General features: G+C 41.4%; 1 protein-coding gene across 6 annotated transcripts in view; it reads left to right on the top strand.

The window, feature by feature from the left end:
• The window catches only part of FNDC3B (fibronectin type III domain containing 3B), a 331748-nt gene that overhangs the window by 216024 nt on the left and 100825 nt on the right, over nucleotides 1–14899 (top strand). For all 6 annotated transcript variants that reach the window (XM_046658126.1, XM_046658125.1, XM_046658127.1 and 3 more), the window contains exon 7: nucleotides 8966–9024. In XM_046658126.1, coding sequence (XP_046514082.1) covers nucleotides 8966–9024 — 59 coding nt within the window. The remainder of the gene's footprint in view (nucleotides 1–8965; nucleotides 9025–14899) is intronic.

The raw sequence follows: 14899 nt of genomic DNA, 5'->3' as shown, positions 1-14899 counted from the left end.
AAACAGCTTGAAGGGCCTCCCGCTGGCTACATTTGGGACAGTTTTAGCATCCAAAAGAATGATGGAAATGTAGTATTACAAATTTTATTGAATAAAAAATAGAATCCAAGGGCCGGCCCCATGGCCGAGTGGTTAAGTTCACGCTCCACTTTGGTGGCCCAGGGTTTCACTGGTTCAGATCCTGGGCACGGACGTGGCACTGCTTGTCAGGCCACGCTGAGGTGGTGTCCCACGTGCCACAACCAGAAGGACCCACAGCTAAAATATACAACTATGTACTGGGGGCATTTGGGGTGAAAAAGCAGAAAAAAATTAGAATCCATGAGTTGATAGATACTTAAAGTGGGAGAGGGAACTAATTAATATAGAATTAGGAACATCACTGTCTTGCAACTGTCAGTATAATAATATCTGCTGGCAAGGATTATCAGTGTTTCCTATAATCATCAGGTGAAAGGGGAGAGGGTGCTTTGACAACAGAGAAATATGTTGCACAGACACTGTTACCAAGTGATGCAAGTGCTGAGCAACACCGAAAGGTTCGGGCCGGCACCACATGCTTCCTCGTGTAATGGAATGGCAAGTGCATGTGTATAGAATTCTTGCCAAAAAGTTTTAGCCTGAATCTATTTATGAGGAGATAGTCACACAATCCAGATTGTATAAGAAAACTGGTCTGGACTCTTCAAAATGTCAACTTTAGGAAGACAAAAGGATAGGGTATTTCCATTTTAGGTTAAAGGAGACTGATGAAACCTGACAACTAATGCCACATGGGTTTCTTGGTTGGATGGATTAGAGACGTTATTGGAAAAATTGGGGATATTGGAATATGGAATGTAGATTAGATTTTCTTCTATCGATGTGAAGTCTCTTGGTTCTGATTATGTGAAATGATTCTTAGGAAGGACATGCTCAAGTTTTTGGGGTGAAGTGTCGTAAGATCAACAACTTCCTTTCAAATAGTTCAGGAAAAGAAGTGTATGTGTACATGTAGAGATAAAATTTGAGCCTGCAAGTATAGCACAATGTTAACAATTGCTCAATCTAGGTGGAGGAAGTACGGGTGTTCGTAGTACTACTCCTTCACTTTTCTTTAATTAAAAATTATTAGAAATATATATTTTTATAAATCAGGCAAATTCACAAAAAAGTTTTTCATTTCTAGATTCTCTAGACAAACAGCAATATTTGTCGACTGTAGACCCATAAGGCAATAATTGATTGGATACATAGCTTCTGTCCCCCTCACATAGGGTGAGGGCTTTTTCAGTTTTCCATAGTCCTCACCCTTCCCTTTTGTCTGATATGTCCACCTTCTTTTACTCGTTGACCTTACCTGCCTGGTGGCTATATGCATTTGAGTACGTACCCAAATATGTCATCTTTGCTAGTTTCCTGGTTGAGGTAGGTTGTACCATGGATGGTAGTGACTTTTCCATATGCCAGAACTCTGGTGAGTTACTTGGAGCCCTGGCACATGAAGTTAGCTCTGGATTTGATCCCCACATCAGCTGATGAGCTTCAGTGGGTTCTTTGGCCGTAGACTGAATGTCTGTCCACATCCACAAATGCATGTAATTTAGTCATCTGAGGCATCAATTAAGAAGACGTGGATGTAAAGACTGTTCAAAACTTGCTGTATGGGTGATAGAAATATTAAGATTCTCTTTCAGATTTAACGTTTTACAAAATTGTGCTGTCTGGATTCTGCCTGTGAGTTGACACTGTCTTGAAAAAGTATTGAATAAGCTACTTGAAAAGTTTTTGATGTGACATGCCAAGTCTTAATGAAAAAACATTTTGTGGAAATGTTTATAGATGCCAACGCAGAAAGTAGTGTGTAAACCTTAATTACCTTTGTAAGTCGTTCTATCCTGTGTTTAAGCGATTGCTTTCCTGTTACACACCCAGGGAGGGTACCAGCTCTTGCTGGATAATCATGGAGTTGAGCCTTCCCCCAAAATAAAAGCGCTATATCTGGTGCAGCTTAGGGCCTGGCCAGCCAGTGAAATGGTTCAAACAGGCGGAGGGAAGGAAAGGAGGGGACTGGTGCTGGAGTCAGGCTTGCCAGGCACACATATCTACCTCATACTTTATCCATTTGTGTGGGTTTTTCATTCCTGTTTAATTTGCTGTTCTTAAAAATACTAGCTGCTTTTGTCCAGTTCCATGTGTATGTATACGATTTTTGCCTTGTGAGGTAAACACAGGAATTTTTCTTAGGGAATTTGACAGAAATGAGCATAGAATCTCCTAATATTTCAGGTAGAACCCAATTTAGTTGGCTTTGCAGAAGGTGATTGAGAGAGAAACTGAGTTGACCTGGGAGCCAACAAGGGTATCCATTGTATCTGGTAGTTTCCTTTTCATTAAAGACGCAGACCTGGTACTTCCCTGTTGTCCCTCTTATTACCTAAAGCGTTGTACAGCATTTGCCTGAAGGGACCCATTTTGCCTGCAAGTGGATTAATGTGAATGTTCCCGGTAGGACTTTGCTCAAATCTTGGGCCAGGAACAAAAATCATTCTTTCTACTGAATTCCAGAAATAGCAACAAAAGCTCCGAGGAAATCAGCCCCCTCTGTCCCATTTACATTCTCCGGCATCCCTCCTGTCCAGCCGGGTGCTCCACCTGCAAGAGGAATTCACCTCTCCTCTTCTCCTTTCTCTAAGGTTCGAGAATTTCTTTGGAACCCAAGTTGCTCTTGAAAATATTTTCCTAGAGTGGAAGGCAACTTCCCACAACATATGTTCACCTACCTGCTGCTTGCTTTTTCGTGTTGAGAGTCTGGTATTCCCTTGGCTATCTTTCAGGATTTCAAATAGAGTGACTACTTAACCAGCTAAATGGCTAGAGAGATATTTGTCTTTGCTTTTGTTTTTCACTTGAGAAAGGTCACCCTGAGCTAACATCTTTGCCAGTCTTCCTCTATTTTATATGTGGGTCACCACCACAGCATGGCTGATGAGTGGCGTAGGTCCGTGCCCAGGATCCAAACCTGCAAACCCAAAGTGGAGCATGCCGAACTTAACCACTAGGTCATGGGGTCTGCTCCTGTCTTTGCATTTTTTAGCATCAGGATGATTGATAGCTGAAGATATTTCTGGAATATTTGTCTATGGGGATTAACTGCATTGTCCTTATATTATGCAAATTTATTCCTTGTGATTTCACACATTTTTAATATTTGTATTTAACACCATTGACTGTGGATCATAATCACTAAATGGTGATTCTTAGATAATTAATCCTACTTTTGTATGCATTTATTGATTCCTCTTTTTTCCCCCAGCATAAGTAATATTTTAAAAATGAAGATAGCTGATTATTTTTCTGATAGGAAAAGCAGTTTAACAAGCATTCTTAAACTGTCTTCCTTCATCCCCATTCGTTCTCATCAGCATTAGTAGCATTGACTAGATATCCAGCTTGTCATTATTATTGACTCATGTTTTTTTTTCACCCGCAAGTATTTATTTCTGTTCATTTAGTTCTTATATTGAATATTTGCTGTTGATTTTAAGTCTCTTATCCCCAAAATGGGCATGACCAGAAGTTGCATGTTTTCTACGCCCCTAGTTTATTATATATAATTTGTTAAAGAAAGTGGCTAAGTCAGCTCCTTGGCAAAACTAAGAAAGCATATTATGTTATGTCGGGCATATCTGTAAATGAACCCTGTGGATGAGAACTAGACAGAAGGTTTCCAGAGAAATAGTGCTGATGTCATTCCATTGGAATGAAGAGGCTGTTACAACCATAAATACATTCTATAGCGAGCAGCTAAGTGTCTAGCTGTATTTCTTTTCTAAGAAGGAAAAAATGTGAAACAAACCAACGAAGTAAATTGTGTTTATAAAGGGAGATATTTTAATTAGTTTAGGCCTTACAGTTATTCAAACAGTCTGAACTTTCGGTTCTTTTTGGAGCAAACATGAAAACCATTATTTGTGGAAAGTTTAAATTTCACATGACACGTATTCCCTCTATGTGTGGGGTTTTTTTTTTTTCTTTTAAAAAAAGTATTTGCTTTGGTTGTGTATTTTTATTTTAACCTTCCTTTTACTAAAAATGCTTCATTTACTTGGGAGGAGATTTACTTTTAGGGGGAGGAAACATGTAAGTCACTGAGCTGACTCCCCCCTTCCCTTTTTTTGGCATTTCCAAATAGGGTGGTTCTCAGCTCATTGGGGCGTGTTTAAACTAGAGGCTCCATCTTAACTCCTTCTCCAGAAAGAACCCACCTCCAGTTGTGTGCCTGTATCTGCAAAACAAAGATGCCCCTTCTCTGTTTGGAGTGCCCTCCAAGAGTCCCCCGTAATCCTTTTTTATTGATCAGCCCAATCTTCACTGCAGGGGAGAAACTTTCAAATATTAAGATAATAACGATGGAAAAGGTGGGTTGTCATGTCCATCTGCTTTGGCCGGGGTCACGAACAAAATTGAAGCAGGTGGAAAAATGGTTTTAATCTGTTTGTTCATTACCTCAGGGCAGCTTGGTGTGGGGAGAAAGAAATAGAAAGTTGGCCTATAAGATTTGTCTCTGGATTCATTTACGTGCTGCCAACAGCGGGAAGAAGGCAGGCCTGATAATAAAGAAAGAGAACCTCGCCCTGCAACCTTGCTCCAGAACTTTGTATTCCTGCCTTTTCTGGAATGATCTTTTGTTCAGTTGACACACACCAAATTCTGGGGTGGGCGGGGGGAGCAAACAAGAAATAGTTTTCTTTTTAACTTGGTGTAAATTTGCCTAAATACAGATTTGCCTAAAGGCAAATCACCAGAACTATTCTTTTTTTGTTTTGTGGGTTAATTTTTGTTAGAGGACTAGTTATTCTTCCTTTCTCACAATATGAGCTGTGTGTGTATGTGTGAGAGAGAGAAAAAGAAAAAGAAAGCATGCAAGCAAGCAAAAGCTTGATCGAACTCTGAAATAGTCAATGAGCCACTTAGCAGCAAGGATATGTTTTGAAAAATGCGTCATTAGACGATTTCATCGTTGTACAAACATCGTAGAGTGCACTTACACAAACCTAGCATACTGCACACTTAGACTATATGGTATTCATCTTATGGGACCACCGTTGTATATATAGTCCATTGTTGACCACGGTGTCGTTATGTGGCGCGTGACTATATATTCTGTGTAGCTGGGCTCCAAAGCTGTTTTATGGGAAGGGTGATCATTCATAGACTACTCCAAAGCGTAGTTAAATCTTGTTTAGTGAGAGGTAGTCCAGGGTCTGAGTTAACTTGGTTGTTTCAGTAGTAGAGTTGCGAATTTTGGCATTTTCATACAAGACCATTAGCTTTCATACAAGAGTATGTTTTGTATGTGGTAATAAAATCAGTTAAACAGATTTTATTTTCACTCCTGTGTGTGCAGATTGTGTGCCTGACATTTATTTACTCTTTTCTCTTAGTCTGTGGCAGCACAAATGGAAAAGCATTAAATAAACGTGACAATGCATTTTTCTCTTCGTTTGCTGTTTTCACACTTTAGAACCTTGAAAGAAAGACTGACTCCAGTCCGGCCTGGATCCCGCATTTCTCCTGATATAATGGGATCGTGATTTTCCTCTCACTACCTTTCCTCCCCACCCGTGCCCTTTTTGTTCTTGATCTTCTCAGAATCCTTTGTTTATTTGGCTCCATTCATGGCCTGCTTTTTCTTGTTCCTTCTTTTCTCACATACCTTCTCCCCAGATCCAGAGTCTTAGCTCTATTCATTTGACAGCTTGCTCCGAGTTATTTTTTTAGAAAACCTAACTCATTTGGCTTCGAAGGTCTCTGCTGCTGTCTTCTCTCTCTTGCGTCCACCTCTGTGCAAACACCCTCTGCTCTTCTCTCTCCACATCCTCTCCCTCATGACCCCCAGCTCCCTGTGAATGTGTCGTGATGCGCTCAGAGGTTCTACCTGCTTTGGGGCTATGTGCTAGATTTGTGGTCTTACAGAACTTCCATGTGCTCTCTGAGCCTTGGTTTCCTCTTCCATTCCTCATCCTCACTCCTCAGTCAGTAAAGACAGCTGCAGGTGTTGTGCTGAGCACCGGAGATGGAAACAATATTGTGCACAATGCGATGTGCACAACAGACTTCGGTCCTGCTCACCACTAGGAAATGGAGCAGAGGACGTCCACCTTGCACGGGATGTTGTGAAAATTAGCAAGGTGGTTGAGTATTGATGAGCACATACCTAAGTACTGCTCAGAAGATGTCAGCTTTCATTGTTAGAATCAAAGACAGACCAGAAAAGTCCCAAGCTCTCTTTGGAAGTTGTTGTTTTATCTCCGTCAGGACCTTTCACTTGTATTTCTGGCTCTTACCTGAAACCCATTCTTTTCAGTTTTAAACAGATCTTTTTTTCCTCCCTTCTAATCTAACCTCCCTTCCCATTTTTCCTTTTTCTGTCTAAAGCATAACTGTTTCTTCTGTCATATGTGTTTGAAAACTGGCTAGGGGGAGGGGCCTCCAGTTTTTGTGGGACAAAGCATCCTGTTTTCTCGCCTTTCTTTCATGTCTTGTGTGTCGTATGCAGTTCTGAGGAGTCTTCCTTTGCAGCCCTTTAATTCTTCCCTCTTTCTTTGTTGGATAGGTGATTATCTGTGTTCTAGTCTAACCCTTTGCTACCTCAAGGATAGGGTCTGGCCTCTTCTCCTTGGTCAGTTATGGCAGAAGGAAACAATGACCTTCCTTAGCTAGCTGTTTGAATGCATCTATCTACATGAGCGTTTGAACCATAGGGTCCTTCAAACTCTACAAGAACCGGAGATTGAGAAAGTTTTATTTTTTGATAACTGAACCAGTTCATTTATTGCAAATGTGCTTATGGTGTTTTTTGCTGGGTTTTTTTTTTTTTTTTTTTTTTACTGACAATTAACTTCTGAGATACACAGTATTTGTGATTTACTTAGTAGGAGCTTCCAGAAAATGGGAGGGTATGTACAATTTTAACTTACGGGTATAAACCATTATCTATATCTTAACATGAATACATGATTATAAATGAGCTTGTGACATTTGGTCTTTTGAGTGTATATTTTCTTTTAGTTGTAATTAAAAAACAATGGTATTGCCACCAGCCCATTTCTTTTTCTCGCCAAAATAAAGGTAAACATGCTCTACTAAATAGAATGCAATGGGGAAAAATGAAGAACTGATCCTTTCAAAGTGTAGGGTGGAGCCAGCTAGAAATTCTTATTATTTTTTATATGGGCTTGGTTCATTTATTTAGTACATTCTTTTGAGCTCATCATGCAGAGCTAGGTGCTTTGTAGGTGCTGTGCTCGGTGCTAGGTGCTGTAGGCTAAATGAGGTGTGTGTCCTAGAATAGGAGTCAACAAACTACAGCCTGCCCAGTGGCTTGTTGTTGTATGGTTCACAGACTAAGATGGTTGTTACATTTTTAAAGGCTTATGAAAACAAAGAATATGTGACAGAGGCCTAAATTTCAGAATATTTGCTATCTAGTTCTTTAGAGAAAAAATTTGTTTACTTCACACGTATAATACCTCTGCCTTCCTGAAGCTTATATTTTAGTAGGAAAGACAGGTAATAAAGAAAGGAACAAATAAGAGAATGAATTTTTAGGTTTTGGGAACTCATGGTAAGGACTAAGTAGGATATGAGAATGACTGCAGTGAGGCTGGCAGGGATGTGGGTTGAGGTGAGATTCTTTGAAAAGGTGATTTTGAGATTAGACCTGAACATTGAGCATGAACAGCCCTGTGAAGAGGTGGGCTTACTAACCCCTCACCCCTAGTTCCATTTCCCCTTCTGCTCTAAATGCCCGCTTGTCCAGAGGGCTCAGCCAGACGTTGGTTCCTAGGAAGCTTTCTGGAATGCTCTCTTTTGTATTGCTTTTATCTATAACACCTATAACATGGAATTGCCTCTTGGTTTCATTTTCTCCCCACTAGCCTTGAAATATCTTGATGCAAGAATATGTCTTAGTGATCATAGATCTCCAGCATTTAGCTCATAAACTCGGTTTAACACTTAAGTCTAGAAACTCAAAATTAGATTCCATCAAGCAGGTTGTGAAAGTCAAGAGGTTCCTCTAGCAACTGATTCTTAAGTTTAAACTCTATCCTTTATCCTTTTTTGTACACATCCTTCCCACCCCATCCTCTCTACTCTAAGCACTGTTCCCCCTTTGGCTTTTAAAACAGTTCTTGGCTCACCACAAAACTTGCCCATTTCCCCATCTCATTAAAAGGCACCATCATCCATCCAATTGATCAAGTCAAAAAGTAGGGATTGTCTCTGATTCTTCTCATCCCCTCACCCTTGCCTATCACATCCACTCCTTCAGCACCTATACCTCCAAAACCAGTCCCGTTCTCACTGTCTCCGCTACCATCCCTAGCCCAGGCCAGCTCTACCCTTCACCCGGCCCAGTGCAGCAATGTGCTGACTTGTCTTTCTGCTTCCACTCTTACCTTCTGTGTGTCTGTTATTCAGGCAGAAGCCAAACAGATCTTGTCAAACTCAAAATAAGGTCATGTCGTTACCTCCACTTAAACACTCCCATTGAACTCAGAGTAAAAATTGAACTAAAAACTGAATTCACAGCCCTGCATGAACTGGCCACTGTCTCTTCAACCTCATCTCTTTATTGTCCTGAGCTCCTGGCTGCGCTGGTCTCCTGTTTCTCCTTCTTAAGACCTTTCATTGCCTGTTGCCTGTTGACTTATTAGGTAGAACCCAGTGTTAATCTAGACAACTCTGTGAATATGTAAACCGATATAGTGGCAAGTTAGTACAACCACAGAGAAATCCTTACCCCAAAGTCATCCCCGTTTCTGATTTTCATTATCATGTTTCTGGTACCAAAAGTTCATGATAGCAGGCAGCTGACTTAATGACAGCCCTAGTTAAAGGCCTCAGGGAAGGAACTTGACAACCTTATTACCTTCTCATGGTATTAACTGTTTTTCTTTCTTTCTTTTTTGCCATGCAGAGTATGAGTTGGAAGTAAAGAGGGTGCAAGACATTCTTTCAGGAATAGAGAAACCACAGGTATGTCTTCTGAATTTTTCAGCATAAATGACACTTTCTTAAGCATTTCAAATGTGTTTTTCTTTTGCCGCATAGTAGGTAAGCAAGAGGGCCCCTTCCCGTTGCAAATTATTTATAAACTCTGAAATAGTGTTGTTGTTAATGGAGCGTGAAAATACGGAACAGCAGTCCTCTGTTTAGTCATAATCCACCGAAATGTCTTCTTTATTTAGACATTCTGAATACAATTAGCTGTTCTTACCAACTTCCAAGGCTCCGTCCCCCCACTCCTTTCTTAAGGTCTCTACAGAACAGTTTTCTTTTGGTAAGTTCCTTTTACCTGTGTGAGTGTAGTAATAATTTTTGAAAACCTCAGTAATTCCAAGCATTTTTTCCAGGTAAATTTCAAAAAAGATAGTTAAATATTAGCTGAGAAAAATAAGTCCAAAATACTGAGTGTAGTGGCAAGAAAAAACATTGGTGGGAGTGGTGATATTATGAGATTTTTAAGTTTGATTTTGCCAGGGGCTTTGAAATGCAAGTGAAAAATTCAAAATGTTGATTCAGCCTTTCATCTGAGATTAGAGAGCCAGCGTTCTTTGGAGTGTTTTCTAGCTGACTTGGAAAACCTTGATTCTTCATGTGTTTCAAATACTGAGGCTTTTTAATAGAAGAGTCCAAATATGCCTCAGGGTACATAGTTGAGTTTGACTAAACCTGGAAGCATGAGGTGTGATAGAGGGCGGGCACGATAGGGCACCTGTAGAGCAGTGGGGCCTTGATGTTGGGCTGGGGAGTCTGTACTTAATCTGGCAAGGAGCAGGCTGCCGTTGAGAGTTTCTGAGCAAAGAAATTCTTTAATCAGGGCTGTGCTGTCAGGATGATCAAACAGTTGGCAGATGCATTGGAGTGAGAAGAGGATGGACCCAGGGAGACAAGTGTTAGGAATCTGTTACTGTAGTGCTGGTGAGAGGCTGTGGGAGTCAGAATTAGGCTGGTGGCCTCTGGTGTGGCAAGGAGAGGATGGATACTAGAGCCACAGAGAGAGGTCACTAAGGTGTTATAACCTATTAGGTATCAGATGTCATGATGTCTGGGCTTTCAGGCTTAGAGGCCTCCTGGCAGGAGTTGCTTCCTCTAAGACATCTCTCTTGATTGCCGTCCCCGCCCATCAAGTGGCATACTCAGCATCATACTTAGAACCACTGGTACTACTGTAGCTTCACTGTCGTCTGCATGTAGTTAATACATTGTATGCCATCAACTTGTTTTTGTGTCTGTCCCAGGAATCCGTGAGTTCCTCCAGAGTAGGTTCAAGTCCGTGTCCTTCTTAGGTCTTCAGTGCCCTTCTTGGATGTGATGAGTTTGTTTTATTAGCAGGGCATCCAGGCGGATAAATACAGTGGGAAGTCCAAGAGTCTGGTAGATCAGTGCTGTGGAGAGAGGGGAACAGACATCGATCAGATCACGTGCAAGGGAGTGATGGTTCTAGTGGAAGGAGTGGGTAACAGCTTTGGGGGTGGGGAGTGGAGTACAGGGAGAGATTAGAATAGGCTTGAGGGCAGAACTTTGGAAAAAGCTTACATTTAGAGTGCAGCGGAAAGAAGACTCCATGCGGAAAACAGAGAGTCATAATCGGAGAGGGAAGGCAGAGCAAGCCCCAGGTTAGCTGGCTGTCACAGATGTAGTCACAGAACTTCACAGTCATATGTCTCTGTCATGTGTGTGCACACACAGTGTTTTTCTTGAGTTATTTTTAGTCGTTTCTTTACTGCAGAAGTAACAGTGTGTTTCTGAAGATCATGTGGCTCAAGCAAGATTAAAGCAATGTTTAAATGCCTCAGTCCTTTCCTTGATTCAGCAGTTATTAAGCCCTTACTCTCTGCAATTTTTAGAGCAGGGTAGACAGGCTTTGTGTAAACAGTTATGATGTAAGGTGTCATATCATAAGATTGTCATCTGAGAGGTCAGAAAGTCTAAAATGGGTCTCCCTAGGCTAAAAGTAAGGTGTCTGCAGGGCTGCATTCCTTTCTGAGGCTCTGGCAGCCATCTGTTTCCTCACCTTTTCCAGGTTCTTCCAGAGATTGCCTGCGTTCCTTGGCTCATAGCCCCTCTGTCCTCATATCTCCTCTGACTGACTCTCCTGGCTCCCTCTGACTTACAAGGACACTTGTTGTTACATCAGGCTCACCCAAATAATCCAGACAGTCTGTGTCTCACAAGATCCTTCACTTAAGCACGTCTGCAAAGTCCCCTTTAACCTTGTAGGTTCCAGGGGTTAGGATGTGCACATCTTTGGGGGAGTCACCATTTTGCCTGCCACACTGCCCCCTCGGCCCATGTAAACCTTCTCTGCCTGGTGACAGTCCACTCACCCTTCCCAGCCCAGTTAGTTGTTGACAGTTTCTCTCCCGCCCTTCCTCTCCCTCTGTCTCTTCCCCCCTCTCTGTCTGAAGTTCTTTTTCACGATTGTGTCTTATTTGTCTTTGTGCCACTAATACCCAGCACCGTCCTTGGCACATCTTGAACCCTTAACAAATATTCGTGAAAGAAATGTGTGGCAGCTGCAGTGGCCACAGCTAGGTTCTGGCAGGTGAGACAAATGCCTGAGGCCGGCCAGCCACAGATGAGGCTTGGCCAGCATGGTGGAATGTGGGTCCAGCCGGTGCCAGATTTTGAGGCAGCAGCATGGAGGGTAAAGGCCTGTGCTGTGCAGTCTGACCCTCTGGCTTGGGGCGCAGCATGGCCATTAAGTGTCTCTGTGACCTTGGGTGAGTTACATAACCTCCCTGGGCCTCGGTTTCCTCATCTTTGAAAGATAGGATAATAAATACCACCTGTGACTATCTGCGATGTAAATTACTTACTATTTATAGAGCACTTGGAATGGAGTATTTCTCTATCGTTGATAGCATATCAGTAGGCAAAAGGGAAGCTCCCTGCTACACTCTGGAACTGGAAGGAGTGTCTGGCCGCCTTCCAGGGAAAGCGGCAGAGCTGCTGAAAGTTCGGCACACAGTTGTATAAAGGATTGTTCTTCTTAATTTGTTTTTCTTTCAGCCACATGTGGTAACACCTCTAAATAAAAGGCATCTATTTGTCTCTGAAATTTTGGAGATGATTTGTTTTAGGGGTAGAAGCAGTATTGAGGACTTACGATTCCAGTCATCTTTCTGGAACTTAGGGCACCCTGAATTAAGCAAGTCATTTACTCTCCAGAAAACCAGATACTATAAAGATCCAAATACTTAGTCATTAAATAAAACAGGGTACAAGTATACGAGGTACTTGTCTTGAGACCTCAACAGGTGCCCCGGGGACATACTCACACAGCCACCGCTGTAACAGAGAAATAAACTTGATAGTATTCTACACGTTTAGGAATTAGCCTCTCTTAGAACCAGCCACCTCCATCCAACCTGCTGCGGTTTAACCTGCTCAGACGGTGGTGCTCCGTCTGGTCTTTGACATACTTCTGGGCTGTTTATTTTCAGGATGTAAATGGTAGTTCTGCATTTTTTCCATCCACCAATGTTTTGCTTGTAGAAACAATTGATTTGTTGATTCCAGAAGTGAGTAAACTGACCGAAGAGAAACAACTGTCCCTCTGAGAAGTAATTCCTTGAAAGATAAGCCACAGTGTATCTGGAAACAGATTTGAGGTTCTTAGCGCTTAAGAAATTATAGAGACAGATGATGGCGAAATTCCTAGATTTGAGGGTTTCTTTTCTTTGAAATAATCTTTTTGGCCTTTTCCTTTTTAATTTTCCCTTGTGTTACTGTTTTTCATGATGGTACTTTTGAAATGGAGCCAGTATTTTTGTGGTAGTGTTTCCTAATTGGATCACAGGCCTCCCACGTAGTTAAATGCAAAGACCAGACCAAATTTAGAAGACCTACATACAAACATAGAAATATTTTTGAAAGCGGGAGTAACAATTTAGTAACTTTATGAGAGTAAATGGTGTTGTGATCCAGATAACGGATCTCATTTGCAGACGATACAGTCTGAAAATCAAGACAGTAAAACTTTACAGGATAGTGCTAAGGTCCTGGGATGAGCAGGAGAGAAGGGGACAAGAAGAAAGAGAGCTAAGAATTACATTTCAAATAGCTACAAGGTAATGCAGTTTTACCATTTCAGAGTGTGTATGTACACGTATATATATATACTTTTAACTGGTAACTATTCTCAAGTTGGAATCTTTATTTAATACACAGACAAGAATGATTCCTAATCAGTATGTGATTATTTAGAAGTAGATGGCAGTTTTATGAGTCCTTCAAGATGCTTCAAAGCAGTTTGGATAATTTCTATACAGACCAACACTGGTAACCTATACAACAGACTCTTTTATGTCGCTAGTGCCGAGACAAATGTCAAACTGGGTCTTGTCCAATAATTTTGTAATGGAAGTCACCGCTTTTATCACCATTACAAAGGAGATTGACTTCTGTTTACGGCAGAATAATTAAACATCAGGAAGTCAGTCAGTTTTGTAGTTTCTAAACTTCGTTTTTTGGATAACAGCCATGAGGATCATTGTGATGATCAGATTAGCTGTGCCCTGGTTCAGTCCAGTGGTCGCTGCGGGTGAGAGTTTCGCCACAGAGAGAGCGACTTGCAAAAGGAAGCTCCTGTAAGGGTGCTATCGCTCTGAAATAGGCTTGAATCCAGCCAGAGTTCCTAGAGTTCTGCGTCTCTCAGGTTTATCACCTCCCTGGACACTTGTGGTAAATGCATCTAGTGCTGAGGATTCCCCTTTACATGACATTCTTTTGCAAGGCACCGTGTAATTTCCTGGCATTGGCCTTGAAATGGAAGTGAGTTCCAAGATCTAACAGAGACAAAGCGCTGTTTCTCTCAGGATTCCAATGCCTAAAGAAAGGAAACCTGAGGCCCAGGAGTCTGGAAGGGAGGGAGCTGGAGCACAGGAGGCCATTGGCCCCAGAACTGGGGGGGCGATCAAGGTGGCAGGCTGCTTAGTCCAAAGGAAAAGCCGCTGTCCTTTGATGAGGATGCTGAGTTCTCAATGTGCACTTCTGATAGGCTGGGCCCTCGGAAGAATGCCTTTGCACAGAGATCTGTGTTCTGATGACAGGTTGCCTCCTTACGGCTCACTCCGGGAATCTAGAGAAAACGTGAACTTTATTTTAGTTGATGCTTCGAGTGTTACATCATTGTCCAGTTAAGTAATAATTTAATCAAGTCCTAAAGGAAAAAAGTAAATTCTTTTTTTTGGTTTGGTTTACATATATTGTCAAATGGTTATCACAATAGATTCAGCTAGCATCCACCATTTCATATAGATACAGTGTAAAGAGAAGAAAAAAAATTCTCCTTGTGATGAGAACTCTTAGGAGTAAATTCTTTTTTTCTTTTTTCTTTTTTAATTTTTTTAATTTTTCCTTTTTCCTCCCCCAAGCCCCCCTGGTACATAGTTGTGCATTTTTAGTTGTGGGTCCTTCTAGTTGTGACATGTGGGATGCCACCTCAGCATGGCTTGATGAGCAGTGCCATGTCCGTGCCCAGGATTCGAACTAGCAAAACCCTGGGCAAGCAAACTTAACCACTTGGCCATGGGGCCGGCCACATTAGGAGTAAATTCTTAACAGCTGATGCAAAGGATAGCATTTAAAGGGATGTGAATTTGTGGATGCTTGTTTAATATCTAAAGCACTAGCATTTGAACTATTTTGAGATGTGATGTTATTTCATACTGCCATTCATAGAATCAGTGTTATTACACACTATTTTCTTGGAATTGTTCAAAGGAGCCATTTATCACATCAATTGAATATTTCCCAGTACCTAATCAGCCTACTTTTTAATTATAAACTGAACTCTTTGTAGCAAAATATCTCTTCTTAAGTTAAAAATCAAATATAATACCCA

Source organism: Equus quagga, chromosome 4 (genome assembly GCF_021613505.1).
Source record: "Equus quagga isolate Etosha38 chromosome 4, UCLA_HA_Equagga_1.0, whole genome shotgun sequence".
Taxonomy (NCBI): domain Eukaryota; kingdom Metazoa; phylum Chordata; class Mammalia; order Perissodactyla; family Equidae; genus Equus; species Equus quagga.
This window is presented reverse-complemented; position numbering and strand designations above follow the sequence as displayed.